The following is a 19,998-nucleotide window of genomic DNA, read 5'->3' as shown; positions in this document are numbered from 1 at the left end:
TATTTTTGCACCTGTAAAACTGAAGCATTTTCTCCACTCAGATTCCTTCTTTGCAGACATGTTGATTTAATACAGTGTCTACGATGGAAACATATATGGCTGCATATAAACTCGTGGAAGGTCTCAGAGGTTACAGGTGAAGATGAGGCAAAGAAACAGGTTCTACTTACAGGTCAAAGCAGTTCCCAGGTGTACCCCGAAGACTTCCTGAATGCACATAGGCAACTTTTCCCATGGTCCTCCTTTGTAGCTGCGTGCACGATCTGCCTGGGAGCTAAACCAGAATGTGGTGTCTTCCCCACATACACCTAGATCACTACTGTGGGTGTAATGGGAAAGTTCTGGTGCCTTCCATTCTTCTCACCCCCAGCTCTTTTGAATAGACACGAGCCCTCAGACTTTCATACAACACAAAGCATGATGGAACCCAGCCCTGGACATGGAACCTGTGATGGACAGACACTCAGACCTTGGAACCCAGCATGCAGGCAACAGTACCCGCCAGAACAAGAACAAAGACCTAATCTATCAAAGTGCATAGTTCTGGGAAAGCCCCTAAAGGTACTGACCTTGCTCTTTTGGCTTCTGTAGTTCTGCTCCTGGCTAACCGTTCTTGCTAACTGGATTGTGTCAACCTAGGATGTAGTTTTTGCGCTTCAGAGTTCACCCTGAGAAAGGCTTGGGCTACACTGGGAGCCTGAATATCCAGTGTAGTCACCCGTTGGCTAACAAAGATTTCCTATTGGCCTAAACCTGTGTCTGAGTAGTCTTCTCTGGTGGACACCCCACAACGAGTGGTGGCTAGAATCTCTTTGATATTCGAAGGTCTGGTAGCCGTACCTGACATGACTTATATTCTTCAGCTCACTCAAATCAAGGTATTGTCACGTCTCCAACAAGAAAATAGGGGTCAGGAAGAGATGTAATGCTTCTCCTCAGAAATGCCTCAGCTTCTGGAACAGCATGTGCATTGGCAGCTTCAGCTGTGATCTTGGCTTTGGCTCTGGGTGCACTGACTTTGTTCAGCTGCTTCCTGGTGGCAGCAGGGATTGCTGTAGCACAGTCTGCTTCTAAAATGCTTCCTTTGTAGAGTTTAGCACTGAGGAAGCCAGTACTGATACATGTTGTAAACTGAGGTCTTCTAGTTCCTTTGGGCCAGTGCCATCAGGGTTTCACAGATTCCCATTAGATTCACCAACACTGGAGCTATGAACATATCCCATAATGCATAGGCCTATTTCACCGAGCCTCTGAATAAGAAATATGTTCTCTTTAAACTCTGGCATTCCTATAATGCTCACATAGGAAGGTCTGTTGAGGAAGTTTTTACCTCATGGAAAACCTTACAGCCAATAGCAGAGATACATCCCTGAATGCAACCCTGATTGAGGTGTTTATCAGTAAAAGCCATGTGCACTGATATCAAGGTACCCTGTGGGGATGGCATAGGTATCACCAATCCAGGCTATTTCACCTGTGTATGAGAAGGCACATCAACCCTAGGCCAATAAAGCCTGTTTTTGCTAGTTCCATGGTGAACCTCCTTGGGATCTGTTCTAATCTATTATCATATAGTTTTGGGGGGCTGATCTTAACACCAGCTTTATCTTCCACAACTGCAATAAACACAACAAGTCCACATGTCATCAGAGACACAAAGGTTTTGACTTCATTCATACTCACGCCATTGCTATATCAGATACCCTCCTCATAGGATGTACATATCTGGGAGTGCTGGACCCGATGGACCACAGTAATCTCTGAGGAACCTTTATCAGGAAGATGAGGAAGGAGAGGCATAGCACATGGTTTTGAGCTACTGTGGCCACCAGTACAGACACAAACACACACACACACACACACACACACACACACACACACACACAGCATACGCACACTGAGAGAGAGAGAGAGAGAGAGAGAGAGAGAGAGAGAGAGAGAGAGAGAGAGAGAGAACCATCTTTTAAGTGTCAGGTGTCTAGCTGTCAGTCTGGTTTCCCTAGCCCTAAAGGCAGTAGTTATTTCCCATGACCTCAGTATCACCAGACAGGCCCCTTATTTTGTATCTATCTATCTATCTATCTATCTATCTATCTATCTATCTATCATCTTTCTGTCCATCATCTATGTCTGTCTATTATCTATCATTTATCTAATCTGTTTATCTATCATCTATCTATCTATCATCTATCATCTATCTGTCTGTCTATCTATCTATATATATATATTTTCTGTCTGTGTATCTATTATCTGTTTGTCTATCTGTCTATTTATTTTCTTTATTTCTTTTTTCTCTCTTTTCCTTTCCTCTATTATCTATCTGTCCATATGTCTGTCTGTCTGTCTGTCTGTCTATCTATCTATCTATCTATCTATCTATCTATCTATCTATCTATCTATCTCAGCTCCTGTTTACTTTGTTCATATGAAATTGCATTTTTCTGTCCCATAGTCTATTCTGAGCCTTTAAACATGTTGGACTTCATTGTTTTCTAAAAGATTTTCATCATTGCATGTTGTATTCACTGACAGGTTTCTCAGCTTCTTTTCTTTTTGCTCCCAATCTGCTTGCTTTTTAGCTATTATACTTTATTTTTCCTGTATTTTTAGATATCAGGTCTCTAGAGAAATCCTCTATTTTGCTCTTTCTTAAACAAACCAGAGTCTAACTCCAAAATGAATCAGGTATATAGGCTACTGTAGTTTGTTTGTTTGTTTCTTTCTTTCTGGTCATTTGATTCTATTTTTAGGAATATTTTAAATTTTTAAATGCAACAGAAACACTGACTGATATTCTCTTACTGCAGAGAGACTAGTTTTGGATAGACCTCTGAGGCAGACAACCCTTTAACATCATCACTAGAGCATCTGTACTCACTGGATAATGAGTTTTATTATGGCGTTTGTATATTCATAGCGTGTACTTGTATCACGTCACCCTGTGACAGACTTTTTCTCCCCTCTACCCACTGCTGTTTCCTTCCTCCTCCTCTTCTCCTCCTCCTCCTCCTCTTCCTCCTCCTCCTTCTTCTTTTTTCCGTTGTCCTTTGACTTTCTGCTTTTAGAAATAGGATCAGAGCATATTTTAAATACTGTTAAAACTAATATGAAAACAGAATTTCTACATCCGGTGTTTGTTTTCAGCAAAACCCCAGCAGCTACCATTGACCGTTATGCAACTTCCCCTATTAATTCTATTTTAATCAGTGAGTTAAAATCTGCACTTAAACTAATACCAGGTCAGTATATAAGGAAGTGAACAATTCAAGAACTTACTATATTGCTCTAGTGAGTTATTGTTGTATTGGCTGTGAGACAAATTCTTACTCCTGGGATTATATGCTATGCCTCTGAGTTATTTATTATGCTGTGTTTATTTGTTCAGAGTCTGTTTAGAGAAGAAATAAAAGCTGTCTTTCCTGACATATGACATACGTATCTATATTTACAAAATTCTAACTGGTATACGGAATTCCGTTGGACTAGGCGGTCCTCCCATGGGTGGTGTGACTATGTTGGAACGGTACCTTGAGACTATTCAGCTCATGGCATGTTAGACATGAAGGCTTCCTTCATCCCTTACTCCTGATGCCCATTTTCTTCGCATAAGAGGTCACTGAACCCCACAAAGATAAGAGACAATGAATGAGCTTACAAGCTGTATCTCGGGTCTTCTCCCAGTGCAGAGCTGTGACTTACCAGCTCAGTCTTCACCTCCCACAACCCAGGGAGGACCAAGCAGAACGTTGTTCTACATCGCATTTATTTCTTTCACTGTTCATCTGCTGGATTCTTTGCTTGGCAGTTAGGATGTGCCTGGCTCCCAGGTGATGTCCAAGTTCACAGTTGCTGCTGGTGGATTCTGGCAATGATGATGTCTGTCTCATAGCCTTTGAGTATCAGGCAACTGAGCCGGGTCCTGAAAGATAATTTACCAGTCAGTGCCATGGAAGGTGTGCTCCTGGTGATGTGACCAGCTTCAGACTTCTATCCAGACACCCAAGGGGAGTGAGCTCTTACTATAGATGGTGCCTGAGCAGGCCCTGCACCAAAGAGAATGATTTCTGCTTCAGTATTAGAATCAAAAGTGGGTATCTGAGAGAACAAAAGCTTTTCGACTAATTCTTTTTGAAAGATGCAATCTTATTTTTGGGTATTAGAATTTTCGTATATGTGTATCATTGGGGAAACAGGATAAAATATTTGAAAGGGGACACTTAAGAAAATATAGTCACTCTAAGACTCAGGCAGATGAAGCCATTTTTTTTCCATCACCCATAACACAGGCTGTATCTTGAGGGAGATTCTCTATAAGCCCTAGAGTAGGCTGTGGAGAGGGCAAGCATCTGAGGACATCTTCTGCATATGGGGTTAGGGCAAGCATCCGAGGACATCTTCTGCATATGGGGTTAGGAGTCAGATGTACCTGAGGTAAAGACAGTTTAAGAGGGTTGAGGAAATGGCTTGTTGGTTAAATAGTGTCTGTGGGAGCTCATATACAACTGTATTATGAGAAAGAATCTGAAGGCTGCTGAGTGCCTTTAGATCTTCATGTTTTTACCCATAGACAGACACTACTCTCACCTTTAATCAGAGAAGTATCTCTGCAGGGCACGGTGGTGAATGCAAAGACACATGGCCACTCAGGGTGCTCAAATAGTGTGTGACAGTTGAGTGCTCAACCTAAGCAGGACATTTACACCACACCCCGATGAGGCTTAGGGAACATGGAAGGGAAGGAAAGGGAGGAATGTAGGGGCTGGAAAGGGGGAAGGGCTGTGAAGCACCATCTTATGGGTCCATTTGACACAGCCAATTCGGCCATGACTTCATGGCAGTGATGGCTGCCGACAGTGAACTTACACAAGACTGGTTCTACCAACTGTCAATCATGGATTGGGAAGAATGGGGCCTATCTCTCCCTACTGAACTACTGACTACTGATGGATTCTGGGGGAGAGGCAGTCATTTTCTTCAGTACCCACGAAAGAGATAATTCCAAACCTGCACTCACACAGATGATTCTGGTTAAACTCACTGGATCTCAAGGAGATAGCAACAACTAAGACAAAAGGTTGTGAATGCAGGAAGGGGGACTTTAAGGAGAGACAAATCATAAGGGGGCAGGAGGAAGATTAGGGAGGGGGTTGTTATATGCTGTGTGAAATTGTTAAAGAACAAGTTTCATAAATGTTAAAATGGAGCCCGTTGTGCATGTCTCCCTAGTGTCTCACTCTTGACACTGAATTAAGTCTCCCAAATAATATGAGTTCCTAAAATACCTTCTGTAAAGAAACTATGGGCTCTGTGTTGTTAGTGTTTGAACCCTTTCACCCTCCTGTATCTTTGCCTCCAATTTTTCTCTGATTCTCGAACACTCTTTCCCATACAGAGCCATCTATGCCTGGCACATTCTCTTTAGCTCTGTCTTGAACACAGAGATCACAAGAACATGGGCTGGCCCTGCCCTCATCTGTCTGCTTCTCCAACCTCATTCCTTTGCTCTGGACTACACCTGCTTGCCAAGATAACCCTCTGCCTTGTTGTACCAAGAGTACCTAGAGGAAGTCTGGGTTCCTGCTATACATAGCAGGATAGTCAGGGAGGGTTGACAGCGAAGGTGGAAGGGTATTTGAGTAGATACCTGGAAGAAACACAGGAGACATTCCTTGATGACAAAGTTTAGAGTCTAGGGTAGAAGGCTTGCTGGTCACAGGGTTGCATCTTTGGGGGTGTAGAAATGGGCTTCCGATGACTGCTCTCCAGAATTTGAGCTGTGATCCTTATTTGGAACTGTAGAGAGATCTGGAGGCTTGAAGCTTCTGTATCAAATAAGAGGACTGGTAGACCATAAAGGAGAGAAATACAACTCTTTGTGCCTCTGTCACATTTTCCACTGTCATTGGACCTTGACAGCAGCAGAAGCAGGCATCAGTGACTCCGAGGTTCTAACTCCATGATGGAAAAAAAAAAAAAAAACCTTGTTGGGTGTTAGGATTAAGAGTGATAACTCAGGCTGGAGAGATGGCTCAACAGTTAAGAGCAATGACTGCTCTTCCAGAGGTCCTGAGTTCAATTCCCAGCAACCACATGGTGGCTCACAACTATCTGTAATGGGATCTGATGCCCTCTTCTGGTGTGTCTGAAGACAGCTACAGTGTACTCATATAAATAAATAAGCTAATCTTAAAAAAAAAAAAAAAAGAGTGATAACTCAGCAGAGACAAGTGTTCATCAGGAAAATGCCTCTGGCTTGCTCCAGAGGAATAGTGAGATCAGATGACAGACTTGGAGGAGTTTTGGCCAATCAAAATTGCTCCATAGAGCAAAGCTGTATGATGTAATAACATTGCTTATCACTGTTCCTTACATGTTTAGGACTGACCGAGTTAAAGACAATCACCAATCTGGTTCAAAGATGCGCTTTTGTTGGTCTTGGTTGTGAGGAAGACCTGACACTCCAGCCACGTAGAAGGCTGAGGCAGGAGGATCCCGAGTTCAAGGCCTGCCCAGGCTACTATATGAGTTTAAGGCCAGCCTGAGCAACTTTTTGAGACCATGTCTCAAAATGAACAATCCCAAAAGAGAGCTGAGGATACAGCTCAGTGGTAGAGCGCTTGCCTGGCTCAGCACTTGCACAGAGTCCCAGTGAATCAATGGTAGCTGGGATGGCTTTATTTCATGAGCTCTAAGAGGAACAAGTTATGTTCAGACATAGTTCTGGGGGACTCACCTTTTCCAGTTCTTGGTTTAGGCAGGGTCATGCCTGAAACATGTCAGATAGATTTTTTTTAAAGTCTCTAAATTCATGGGAAGCCTGATGCTACAGTCTTTCTTCACTACTCCCTAAAGCCCTTCCAGCTGTTACGGTTGGAAGTCATTCCTGATGTTTAGATTAAGCCCCGAGCACGGTGGGTGGATCTTCCCCCCAGTCTGTTCTGTGGAAATGTGTCCAGTGTTGAGACACAGGACTCTGAAGCATCCATTATGTTCTTTATAACCCGTTAAGGAAGCCCTTGATTCTCCGTTGTTTTTCATGGCTTTTCTTTCTGACTCACTGTCTTTTCCTGTGTCTTTATCATCAGCCTTGGCTGCATATGAGAGACACAGAGAACCTTAGAATTCAAACCCGCTCCCCATTTTAATGAGGAGAATTTCTCAAAATCTGTTCTGGTGAGGTCTGGAGGAATTTCTGATGGGGCTTCTGGATGGAGAAAGAAGCCTTGTCTTTGCCATTCACCTTCAGTTGACATCAAGGGTGAACCAACACATGCTGTTTCAGGAGAGCATGGGTTACAACTCTAGGCTCCTGAAGGCAGGCTCATAGGTAGCTCCATGGCTGGCCACCACACCCATATCCAGGTAGATGTCATCCCTTTTGCAGGCCATTAGAATAGGGACACTTACCCAGTCCTAGGGGTTATAGATGGTATGAATCCCACAGAACGGTTGCTCATGCCTGAGGAAGGAAATTGTTACAGGGATTGGGAAATATCTCTGCAGTTGCCAAGCTCACATTTCTAGTTGAGGGTCAAGCCAGCCAGAGTGGGAGGAGCAGATTCATGGTTACATAGACCTGTCAGAGGACTGTAGGATGTGGCACCAGGTAGCTGTGGCACTGGCACACTCTGCTCAGCCAGTGGTCTCCCACAGTGCCATGTAGGAGTCAGTTTTGGTTTCTTACTTCTTAAAGCACTTGTTTTGGCTATGGGAAAGAAGTGGTGTGTGTGTGTGTATTAGACCAGAGTTCAACCTCAGGCACTATCTACTCTGCTTTTTTTGAGACAGGATCCCTTACTGGCCTAGAATTCATCAAGTAAGGCAAGGCCAACAAGCCTCAAAGATCTACCCCTCTTCACTTCTCCATCAGCGAGGTTACAAACACAAGCAGCTGCACACTGTGGGTTCTGGGGATTGAACCCAGGTCCTCATACTTGCATGACAAGTATTTTACTGACAGAATTCTCCTCAGTCTGTGGATTTTATATTATTTGGGACAGGATAGGACGCCATTAGTCTTCCTGACTCTACCTCCTGAGTACTTAAATTATAGGCTTTCAATGACGCTAAATATTGAACCCAGGGATTTGTGCATGCTAGGTAAAAACTCTTAACCATTAAGCTACAGTCTCAGCTTTGAAAAGAATGGGTAAATACTCATCACTCAAAATTGATCACTGTTTCTATTTAAGGAAATCAGAAGCAGTAGCAGTGGTTAAATCTCGAGTCCACTTTTTCACAGCATGGGTATATTCATAGAGAGATTCCCTCACAACGATCTCTGGGAGATCAAGTTTGCTTAGAGAAGATCCTTCAAGTAGGGGTAAGTGTTGCCCTTTGCCCTTTGACCTGAGAGGTCACTATCTAAGGAAACATTCCTTAGTGGTTCTACCAGACCATAGTTCCTTACTCTGGGGTGGGCATGATGGATCAGGCTTGAAGAAAGATCAGAAGGAATCTTTTCTGGGATATATTTAAATATTCCCAGGATTCGAACTTCTATGAGTTCTATTTTGTGGCCAGACCCCCCACCCCAAATCTTCAGGCTATTTCCCCTTTGCCTACCAACCCTCTTTCATGGCCTATGGAGGTGACTGAATTAATCTCATTTTATCCTGACAGACAGATCAGCAGCTCTGGTATCCCAGGAGAGACAGATCTGGATTCTCAGAACTCAAGCCCATCCTTGGACTCCTGCATATGATTCTGCACCTTTGCAAGAGACCTGGAATGATTGGAATACGTACAGAAATTGATAACCAACATAACTGATGGGTTCTCTTCCTGGCTGAGTAGAGGAAGAAACCCCAAGTGTGGCTTAGTTGATGACCCCAGATGCTTGTATATTTTGGGAACCAAAATTTGGGCTGGAGTGATAACTCTTTGCTGCTCTTTCAGAAGATCAGAGTTCCTAGAACCCACAGTGGGTGGCCCACAGACATCTCCAACTCTAGTTCTAGAAGATCTGATGCCCTCTTGTGGCCTCTGAAGGGATGTGCGCATGCATGCACACACACACACACACACACACGCACACGCACACGCACACGCACACGCACACACGGAGTGAAATCTTAAAAAGAATTGTAACTTGGTTCCTAATTCCGCACTAACCTCTTCACTCTCTCTTTTTTACTAAGCCCTTTGCACAGAACCAGAAAGCCTTTCTTCTCTGTGTATTGCCTCTCCTCTACTGGAAAGAACTAAGTCTGACTGAGTGCTAAGAGTTCTCAGTCTCTCAAGAGTCATTTCTTCTGTCTCAAGATCCTTCCATCTGTCTAAGGGCTACAGACAAAAGGACGTAGCCCCTCCACAATCAAATATTGACACCAAATCCCCATTGTGATGGTTTTTGGAAGTAGGGCTTTGGAAAGTGGTTAGATCATATGGCCAGAATCTCAGATTAGTAAGATTAGTGTCCTTATAAAAGACAGTGCTTATTCCATTTCCACTCTGCTCCCCCCAACCCCCCAAAATTGAAAGGAGAGCTATGATCCAGGAAGTAGCCTGGTTCTAGTCAGTAGAGGAGAGGCAGCTAAGACCTGCCTGGGCCCCATTAGACATTAAATTGTTTTCAACTACTAGAACCATGAGGAATAAATTTCTGTTATTTATAAACCACTAGTCTATGACAAGCGTCACATTCTGTGACAACAGACAGCAGGTGACCAGGCTGCATGGAGTGGAAAAAATAGCTTCATGGAAAGCCGGGCTCAGCCTGACTGGAAGGAAGCCAGAGTCCATCTGTGGTCCAGACAGCAGATCTTCAGATGAGACTCTGGGATAAACTCCTTATCCTCAAGTTCCACCCCTCATTCCCATACCCAGACCTTGGCATCTTTGTTTACCTCGAATCCGAGCATCTTCCTGAAGCTGAAAGAGAATGAGGGTTCAGCGGTCAGAGACTTTAGGTTGGTACCCCTGGATGTTCACTGTGCTGGGTACAGATTGGTCAGATGTAGAGGAGGTCAGCTGTGTACTTGGGGAACACGAACACGTGGGAATGAAGGTTTACATTCTCTAGCAGCAGGGGTTATGTTGTGTCTGTATCTCTCAAAGCTGACTGATGAAGATAATGCCTTCCATGCACCATGTGGCCAATGTGCGCTGAATACATAAAGCCCGTAGAGATGGGAGACACAGCCCATTACTTAACCTAGCAGCACATGGGGATGAGCTTAACTTATTTTTCTTCAGCTTTTCTGCTTCGACTTTTCTTCCCTCCCCCCCTCCCCCATTGCTTTCCTCACAGAGTCTCCAGTGACTGTAGACTTGGAAAGGGCTTTTTGCAAGTCCTTTCTACTTACTGTAGAGTATACAGCTGCCGGAGGTCCGTTTTGGTCCTACTGAGCTCATACAAGGCACCCAGATGGTTGCTCTAGCCTGGCTCTTAGTTTTGTCTAATAAGAAATAAGGAATGTCCCAGTTCCCACTGTTCACACTCTCTATTGCTTGACTTCCTTCTAAAAAAAAAAAGATTTATTTTTATTTTATGTGTATGAGTGTTTTCCAACATGTATTGATTGGTGTGTTTCACAGTGCCTGTGGAGGCCAGAAGAGGGCATAGTATCCCTAGAACTGGAGCTAACAATTTTGCTAGCTGCCTGTGGGTGCTGTGAACCCTCGAGGAGCACACGACTGTTCTTAACTGTGGAAACATCTCCCCAGCACTTTGCTTGACTTATCTTAGTATTTTCCTTAAAAAAATTTCCCTTATACCAGAGCTAGGATTATCTTGTCTGGACCAACATGAGGGAAGAAACTGCAAGAAAAAGAGAAAAAGCACCAGAGAGGCCTTCTGCAAGGGATGGGGAGCAGATGGACTGTTAACTTCATATACACCCGGAGAAGCTACAAGGCAACACACACAAGTCTCACTTCTGTGAAAAAGGTTTCTGTCTGCAGGAGATTGTGGTGAAACTCTAGGTAGGGAGAAGGTGTCTTGACCCCAGAGGCAAAACAAAACAAACGGAACACTTGGTGAGACTGTGAAGTATCTGATCTCCATCGAGAGCCCATTTTTACCTCAGTCAGAAGCAAAGCCTGCTGTGATTTTTCAAGAGAGAAAGTTCCAGACACTGTGACAGGACAATGCTGTGCCTACTGGGACACAGAAAGGGACACTGTTCTAGGGACTGGAACAGTCTTGATGGTGATGTAGAGGAAGTTTATTTTTAGTCCCTTCTCAGCCCCCTCGCCCATCATTCCTCTCCAACTAGGAGGTGAGGATGGTTATTCCTAAGACTACAGGGGGCTCATATCATGTTTAGAGTCTAATTTTAATGAAATTATGTCTTCTCTTCAGAGGAACAAAAGAGATGTGTAGGGAAGTTTGTTCTCATTTTATGATATTTGTTTTATAGACAAAACAAAATAATAGACACTCAAAATAATGTGTTTTCTTCTGATTATAGTTTATATAAACAGTCTGCTAATAGGTAATTGCATATATTTTATACACAAACACACACACACACAGAGGAAGAAGAGGGTCAGGAATAAGCATAGGAAAGGAAAGGGAAAAAAAGAGGGGAGGAAGGGAAGGGACACACAGCAGGGGACTCAGCAGGTCGGCAGGTCGGGACACCTCAGCATTTTGAGCAAGCTAGGCTCTGGGGAAAGGCCAGCGATATGGTGCTTGCTTCAGTATAATGTTTAAACACTTGATCAGTGTTTAGGAAAGAAAATGAACTCTGCATAAACAACACAAGTTTAGACCTGGGGGCTAAAATTTGCACCTCCTGCAGTTAATAGGCACACCGCCTCCCAAGGTGTCAAGCTACCTGGAGGGGTCTCTCCAATGCAAGCTCTGTTCAGCATTTCGTATAACCAGGTCAGGAATTTCTGTTGAGAGAATTTCTGATAAATTCACCTTTCCTCCAGTATTTTACTATCGTTTCTCAGAGGGAGTTGTTTGGCATCTTCTTGCCTTGGTTGCTTGGGATGACAAGTCAGTCATACTCTTTGAAATGAAAACCTTGGAAAGAGTTCACATCTCAGCAGGGCATTGGGGGTGTGTGGGGGAAGCAATGTTAAAATCCAGGGAATTTAGAGAATCAAAGTTAACCTCACCTCCTTTTGTATTCCTTTAAAGGCCAATAGCACCTGACAGGGGGAAAAGCATGCCAAAAAGATTAGCATTACAAACTATCACTTTGTTAGAGGGAGCTTTATCCCAGCTTATATTATAACCCAATTGTTCCACTGTGTGCAGTGAGTGCCGACTGACTGGAGCTTTCTAGTAATAACCCACAATGACTTCAACTCTACATAGATCTCTAGGCTACCATTTTTGCATGTGGTGATTGAATTTTTGTTAATTTATTTAAAAATACCTGGGTTGTAAAGAGGATGCTAATGAAACCGAGAACCAAACATTCAAAGACATGAGCCTTTAGGGACCATTCTCATACCACCACATGAGGTCAGTGGCAGGCACCAGGAAGGTGCTGTGTCCCACACCCCCATGCCCATGAGCATGCTATGAACAATGGCTTAGTTATTTTTATATTGGCATGATAAGACACCATGACCAAGACAACTTCTAGAAGAAATAATTTGTATGGGGCTTAAAGTTTCCCAGAATTGGAGCCCATGACCATCATGGTAGGGGCCTGGCAGCATCCATGGCTTTGGAGCAGTAGCTAAGAACTTACATCTTAATCTACAAGTACAGGCAGAGAAAGGGGAGAAGAGAGAGGAGAGGAGAGGAGAGGAGAGGAGAGGAGAGGAGAGGAGAGGAGAGGAGAGGAGAGGAGAGGAGAGGAGAGGAGAGAGAAAGGAAAGAGAGGGAGGGAGAGGGAGAGGGGGAGGGGGAGGGGGAGGGAGAGGAAGAGGGAGAGGGAGAGGGAGAGGGAGAGGGAGAGGGAGAGGGAGAGGGAGAGGGAGAGGGAGAGGGGAGAGAGAGAGAGAGAGAGGAATAGTATGGACTTTTGAAACCTCAAAGCCTGCTTCCCAGTGACACACCTCTTCCAACAAGGCCACACCTCCTAATCCTTCCCAAACAGTTCCACCAACTAAAGACCAAGTATTCAAATGGATGAGCCTATGTGGGCCACTGTAGCTTGTCTTTTCACTACTCTGGGGGTTCTTTTTTCCCACTCTTTATCCCTCCAGTTTCACCCCCTATCACTAGATGAGAGAGAGAGAGAGAGAGAGAGAGAGAGAGAGAGAGAGAGAGAGAGATTCTTGAGTATAATTTCTCTCTTCTTGTTTCTTCTTTGCTCTTTGATACTTTGTGGTTCTTCTTTCTCCCTCCCCTTATCCTCCCATCCCCATCACCCCCTATCACTAGAAAGGAGAGAAGATAGAAAGGGGAGAGAGATCTCTGAATCTAATTTTTTTGTTTCTTCTTTGGGCACAACTACAACAAATCACAACCACTACCCTCCCCCAACCATGAATGACCAACAGACACCTACCTCTCCTCTCAGGACCCTAGCACTTATATACCCTTTGAAAAGTTTCCAGAATTCCAAACATCACACAACCAATCACAGAATCTATCTGCAGCTGGTAAAACCACGCCTCTGCTAGAGCAGGAGGTAAATTATAGTCAGCTGCTGCAAAGTAGTTCCATATCCCATACCTGGGATTAAACCAAAAACATAGTCTTATATCATCTCTGTGTTTTTTAAAAGAAACCAAAGTTCTAAAGCAAAATTCTCACTACCTTTCCCCCTTTCTGCTTTAAGCCACTACTTATGCTGGGTTTAGCAGGAAATTATAAACACAGGCTTCCAGTGAAATCAGCACTTTTTCGGGTCAGTGGCCGAGGTTTCAGGTTTATCTGTTTTGATGGTGTCCACAGTGTTTCACTTCTGTGGAAATATAAACAAATCTGCATCTCCAACACCCAGCTTTCACTGGCTTCCATTCTGGTGTTAACACATCTCTATGGTATATAGGCCGATTTAATTATACATTTTTTTCTATTACCCAGTGTTTCTTGGCTGCTGTTGTTCCTTTCTCATTAACATTCAGAAAATTTAAAGTCGACAGGGCACCGTTTAGTCTGTCCCCGAGGGTCTTATTCTTCCTCTTTGTTTTATAAGCATTTCCTTAAAGGTGCAAATAGGCCTCTCTATAACTGGTTGTCCTGCAGGTTTGTGTGGTCCGCCTGTAATGTGCTTTATATTATAATATGTAAAAAATTGCCTCATCTTACTGGAGACATAAGCAGGGGTATGGTCAGTCTTAATTTGTACAGGTGTCCCTACAATAGCCATCACTTCCAGTAAGTGTGTAATTACAGAATCAGCCTTCTCAGAGCTCAAAGCAGTTGCCTATTGAAACCCTGAATATGTGTTGATGGTATAGTGTACAAACTTTAGTTTTCCAAATTTTGCAAAATGGAAAACATCCATCTGCCAGATTTCATTTCTTTTGGTACCCCTACGGTTATTTCCGGCACATAATGGAGTTTGGTTATACAGAGAACAAGTAGGACATTTCCTTATAATTTCCTTGGCTTGTTGCCATGTGATAAGACTTTTTTTTTTTTTTAAACCTTTTCTGTTAACATGCTGTTTTTCATGAAAATTTGAGGCTTCTAACACATTTTCTATTAATAATTGGTCAATGTCTTCATTTTCTTGTGCAAATGGACCTGGAAACCCTGTATGAGACCTAATATGGGTGATTACATATACATTACACACACACACACACACACACACACACACACACACACACACACACCACAGATAGTTTCTATTTGAGATTGCCTGTTGCAGTTGTATAAACGACCAAGTTAATCCTAAATCATCCAGAATAAATCCAGCAGTTTCTATATGCAGAACAACGCTTTCTGCACATTGATAGTAATTTTATTAAGAGACTTAGAAAAATTTAATAATACTGTAAGAACTACAAAAGGCTCCGGTGTTTGAACTGAAGTATACAGGCTTTGAATTACTTTGCTCATTTTCTCTGACTTATAGCCTGCCATTCCTAACATACTGGCATCAGTGTAGCACGTAGGTGCTTCAGGCCATTCTCATTTAAACCATCACCAATCTCAAGTTGGAGAGAGGCTGAGCATGGCGTGTAAACACAGCACCAGGCTGGGTACACTCAGGCGGAAAGATGGCTAGGACTCGTGGCACTTATAGACATAGCTTGCAACATTGTAGCGGACGGGGTTCTCAGTTGGCTAAAACTGTTGATGTCTTTCTCCCTAGCAGCCTGCACAGCACTTCCCAATATTATGAAAGCTAGCGAATCAGGAAGTTTCCTGGTGAGCACCAACTTGATATCCCTGTGTCATATGACCACAGAATGTGGTCTTCAGCAATGGGATTTTACTATCAGGTTCTGGGGTGGGGGCAATCCAGAGCAATGGCAATAGTTTTGTTTTGTTTTGTTTTGTTTTTAGGGGCTCCTTAGACATCTCTGACCGACAACTTGGGAGGTGTTATCCCACATCTAACCTTTGATTTTTATCTGATAATCTATGACCCCTGGGAGAATTATCCCCTGTGTAAGATAGCTCCAATTAAATTCTTCTATATAAATTGTTAGTGGTGGTGCACACCTTCAATCCTAGTGCTCGGGAGGCTGAGGCAGGTGAATTTCTGTGAGTCTGAGGGGCCAGCCTGGTCTACATTGAGAGTTCCAGGACATCCAGGGCTACTCAATACAGAGATCCTGTCTCAAAGGACAAAAAGAAAAGAAAAAAAAAAACTTTAAATATATAAGTATAAATTGAGTGGAATATGAATAAAAAGTCTTGATCTGGTTTTATTTGTCTGTTAATTTAAAAAAGATACCATTGCTGTATATAGTGACCTTGGTGGGCCGATATTTCCTTTCAGGACTTTAGAAGTACCATCCCACATTCCCCTGGTTTTGAGGATCACTAATGAGAAGTTATTGGTTTGAGAATAGCCCGGCGTGCATGCCTGACTGAAAAAAATAAATAAATAAGACGATAATTATGTAGCTAAAGGCAGAAACTCTGTGAAGGGACTCCAGCAGCACAGAAAATTGCTGCAGGAACTGACAAAGGGTGTTACATAAATCAAAGTCTCACAGCAAGGGAAAGGGTCTCGGGGCGCAGTGGAGGCTACAGAATAAGGAGAAGTCTCTGCCAACTACACAACAGAGGGGGCTGATAGCTATAGAAAAAAACTGCAAAACTTAAACACCACACCCTCCGGAATCTTCCAGTCAACAATTGGATAATAAGCTGAATGGATAATCCTCAAAGGAAGGAACAAAGTGTCTAAACAATTCAAACAGTGTTACCATTTTCAGCCTTCCGGGAAATTAAAACCATATTGGTTTCATCAGTATCCTGGCAGTGGTACCCAAGGATGCAGTTACACAGAACTCTGCTAACTGGAGTGCTTTCTATCCATGGTCCTGGGGACAGAAGTTGCCCATTCAGTCTGTATCTTGGAGATTGCTCTTCATGGGGTTCCATCTCCCTGTCACAGGGCTGTTGCAGGGAGAGAACACAGAACTGGGGCTCACCTGCAGTGTTCTCCAACCTGAGTTTTTATTTAAACCCTTGTAGATGGAGATTGTGGATAACATCTAAATCATTTAAACTGGCTTGGGAATGCAGTCATATCAACGTTTACTGTGGGGGATCAGAGCACAGCTGCATCGCATTGAGCCCACGGGAGAAGCCAAACCTGCACTTACCAGTCTGTGGTGGTCCCTTGGCACTGAGGGGTTCAACAGCTTGTGAAACCAACAACACAAATGGGACTTTTGGCGGGACAAGAATGGTGGGTGTTGGAAGTTGCACAGAGATGTAAAGATATGGGGTGGGGGGGGGCTTTGGAAGATTTGAAACTCAAAAAGTGAGAAAAGGACAGGCTGGACAAGAGTGCCTCTTCATCATCAATCTGCTTAAAGGAACAGAAATTAGCTCTTTCCCCCAACTTTCTCCCATGCCACTGTGCTGTCAGAGGAAACCCGTGTACTTACCTGCTCCCATAGGGTTTCAGTGATTATTATATCTCTTTCCTGTTGAAACAACAGACACATTTTGGCAACATTATCCTAACTCTTCAAGAATATGGCCTGACATAGTACATAAGCACAGGGTTAAGAGATATTTCTTGGAACTGAGGTGAAATTCTAAAAGATATTCTATTTTTCCCCCCAGGTAGCTCAGAGCCTTATAACAGCCAGTGTATGCTTACCTGCCTTATTAACATCTGATAGCCTGCCCTGAAACCATCAGGTACAGAAATGGCATTGGACCTGTGACCTGGCCTTGCTATTAGGTGACCTACAAGCCTCTCAAAGACCCAAACCACAAAGCCCATGTGCCCAAAGATATAACATTTGACACACAGCTTCTCTCCCCACACTCTGGGAGCCCCCAAGAAACCAACATGTGTGGCCGACTTACCTGTGGCTTTCTTGTCTGTTCAATGGATGTGCTGAAAAAAAAAAAAAAACGGATGAGAAGGACAACCCAAAGGTTTCTCTCAATTCCAGTGTACTAGTGAGAATTCATAAACCTTAGAAACAGCCATTATCCTCCATGTCATGCAGACACCCCACCCCTGCCGCCCCAGGACTCATAACTCCGTCTTCGTGAGATGCTAGGTTATTACACAGAACTTTGAGAACTCCGCAGGTCGGCAATACTGAAGGTGGTACCTACCATTCTCCTGCCTGTCAGAGCCGCTCCCCACTCTAGTCTTTGACCCGTCTAGGTCCCCTTGGAGGAAGTGCATGCAATTATAAAACTGCTGTCTTTGAGTCCCCAAGTGCCTTCTAGTTTTCCTTCATGGCTTCTGATGGAGTTGGGGTGGCCTGCTGAGGAAGAGCTGGAAAGACTTTGCTCATCCCGGGAGCAGAACTGAAGGTCTTATTCATGTTTTCCTCAGATGCCATTTATTAGGAAATACAATACCAGAGAAAGGCAATACAAGGGTGGTACAGTTCAGAGACCTCTTTAAGTCAGGGGCATAGTGTCAAAATGAAATGACAAATAACCAGTAGCACATCTATGGTCCAATAAGGCCCTATTCTTAAGTAACTACTAGAATGCAGCGTCATCCAGGAGGGAGAGGCTAAGGATAGGGCAGGTCATACCTGATGGAGGAGAGGACTGAGGATGGTTGAGACTTGGGCAATCAGCTAGCTACCAGTCTATTGTTCCTGAATAAACTCCACTCAGAGCTTTGGGCCACGTGTGGACTGTGTAGGAGTGACACTCCAAAGGAAACCAAGGCATTGGCAATGATCTGGAAGAGGCCATTGCCTCCTAGACCCGTTTCGGGCTCCTCTCGATAGAACGCCTCGGATAGGATTTAAAAAGAGAGGGGAAGGGGATGGAGGGAAAACATGTTTAAGAACCTGAGGGCCCTGCTGTCTCTTTTCATTTTAGCTAACATTGTCTAGGTCTTCTACTTAGCTTCTTTTGTTTAACAGAAATGTCTCCCCCCCCCTTTTTTTTTTTAACAGTAGTTTTTATTTTTAAACCAAATTTTTTTCTTAATTTATTTTATTTATATGAGTACACTGTACACTTCAGACGCACCAGAAGAAGGCATCAAATCTCATTACAGATGGTTGTGAGCCACCATGTGGTTGCTGGGAATTGAACTCAGGACCTCTGGAAGAGCAGCAAGTGCTCTTAACCACTGAGCCATCTCTCCAGCCCCAGAAATGTCCTTTTTGTTTTGTCTTTTTCTATCCTAGTCCAAGGGAAGCAAGATTTTTTTAAAAAATTGTTTTTATTTTATGTATATTAGAGTTTTGCCTGTATGCATGTCTATGTGAGGGTATCAGATTTTGGAGTTATAGACAGTTGTGAATTAGCAAGTAGGTGTTAGGATTTGAACCCAGGTCTTCTGGAAGAGCAGCTAGAGCCTCTTAACCACCAAGGCATCTCTCCAATCCAGAAGCATGGTTTTGAATGTCTGGCTTTGATTCACACTAGAAAGGACACAAAGGGCTCAGAGAACATTGGTTCTGGGATGATCAGTGTTTGAAGGATGAAGTGCCCCGCCAACATTTGGAGGGATGGCACAGCCAGCCCACCTTCTTGGCTAGAATGGAAAGACTGTTGTCCCTTCTATCAAGGAGATAAGGGGAACACAAGACCCCATTTACCCCACCCTAGGTGCAGCTAGACAGATATGGGAGCAGGGCATCTGTTTCTCCTCCCGTAGATAAATGTATGCAAAGGACCCTTTCAGGGTGTGGGTGGTGCAATCTACCTTCTTTGCTGCTTAGATGTCATTCTTGCCTATGTTTTTGGTATGGTCAGGCCTCGGGAGCTGAAGATGGAGATAGTTTCAGGCCCTGAAATAAGAGGAGACTCTTAGACATATGGTAAGAACATGCTTGTTCTCTGCACAGGAGCCTATGTCATGGCTTACGTCTTCAATAAATGTCCTTGTTTTGAGTGGGTCAGTGTGTGTGTATGTATGTCTGTGTATGTGTGTGTATGTGTGTATGTGTGTGTATGTATGTCTGTGTATGTGTGCATGTATGTGTGTATGTGTGCGTGTGTGTATGTGTGTATGGATGTGTGTGTGTATGTGTGTGTATGTGTGTATGCGTGTGTGTGTGTGTGTGAAGGGGAGGTATGTGTAAAGAGAGCTCTACTTTATAACCTGAGGAAATCATATTTAACAATGTAGGAAGTGGCTGCCCAGAGCCTGCTTGAACTGAGACAGGATCTAAGGCAAGAACAGAAAGGAGCGTGTGGTGAATTCAGAATCAGTCATCTGCTGAGGGTGAAACCCCGGGTAGAGGCCAATCAGCCTTTACTGTCAGTTGCTTTGAAAAGGGGGAAGGAAAACCCATAGTCAATATGCTTGTCAAAAGCAGAAAACCAGAAAGCCTGCCTCCAGTGGGGATCTGCTCTACTCTCCCTGCTGACACCCTTCCTCACCATCAGAACCCAGGCCACTCGCCCAGAAACTCACCTGATCATGCTTTAACCCTTCCCCTTAAGCTTTCTCCCCTTTGAACCCCATATCACAGCCTTCTCCTGCGGCTAACCCTTCCCCCCAACACTTT

General features: G+C 43.8%; 1 protein-coding gene and 1 long non-coding RNA gene across 3 annotated transcripts in view; one reads left to right on the top strand and one right to left on the bottom strand.

Moving 5' to 3' along the window:
* Window positions 1-8,317, top strand: part of LOC143434158 (uncharacterized) — a 23,891-nt gene extending 15,574 nt beyond the window's left edge. Inside the window, exon 3 of the long non-coding RNA XR_013103453.1 lies at window positions 8,193-8,317. This is a non-coding gene — a long non-coding RNA (uncharacterized LOC143434158). The remainder of the gene's footprint in view (window positions 1-8,192) is intronic.
* C13H12orf54 (chromosome 13 C12orf54 homolog) lies at window positions 3,746-19,998 on the bottom strand. Of its 2 annotated transcripts, XM_076912012.1 has the most exons (9): window positions 19,905-19,998; window positions 19,191-19,275; window positions 17,369-17,399; window positions 16,939-16,977; window positions 12,073-12,105; window positions 9,849-9,873; window positions 7,408-7,459; window positions 5,645-5,822; window positions 3,746-3,919 (listed from the first exon to the last, which is right to left on the bottom strand). In XM_076912012.1, the coding sequence occupies exons 2-8, from the start codon at window positions 19,211-19,213 to the stop codon at window positions 5,711-5,713; spliced, it is 315 nt and encodes a 104-aa protein (XP_076768127.1). In that variant the 5' UTR covers window positions 19,214-19,275; window positions 19,905-19,998; the 3' UTR covers window positions 3,746-3,919; window positions 5,645-5,710. The 2 variants fall into 2 exon arrangements, 1 of the variants encoding a protein (XP_076768127.1); XR_013103452.1 differs by lacking the exons at window positions 3,746-3,919; window positions 17,369-17,399; window positions 19,191-19,275; window positions 19,905-19,998 and adding an exon at window positions 6,734-6,766 and having other exon boundaries at window positions 5,650-5,822; window positions 16,939-16,973.

This window comes from Arvicanthis niloticus, chromosome 13, assembly GCF_011762505.2.
Source record: "Arvicanthis niloticus isolate mArvNil1 chromosome 13, mArvNil1.pat.X, whole genome shotgun sequence".
Lineage (NCBI taxonomy): Eukaryota > Metazoa > Chordata > Mammalia > Rodentia > Muridae > Arvicanthis > Arvicanthis niloticus.
Note: the sequence above shows the minus strand (reverse complement) of the source record. Positions and strands in the feature narration are given on the sequence as shown.

What these genes read in the sequence shown, in the direction of transcription:
- C13H12orf54 (XM_076912012.1), bottom strand. Translation starts at nt 19,213, where the DNA reads ATGACATCTAAGCAGCAAAGAAG. An exon ending in TTAAAGGAATACAAAAGGAG is followed by an intron (nt 9,874 to 12,072) that starts GTGAGGTTAACT and finishes ATTCTCTTTCAG; the next exon opens with CTTCAGGAAGATGCTCGGAT. An exon ending in TCTATAACCCCTAGGACTGG is followed by an intron (nt 5,823 to 7,407) that starts GTAAGTGTCCCT and finishes TATTTGATACAG; the next exon opens with AAGCTTCAAGCCTCCAGATC.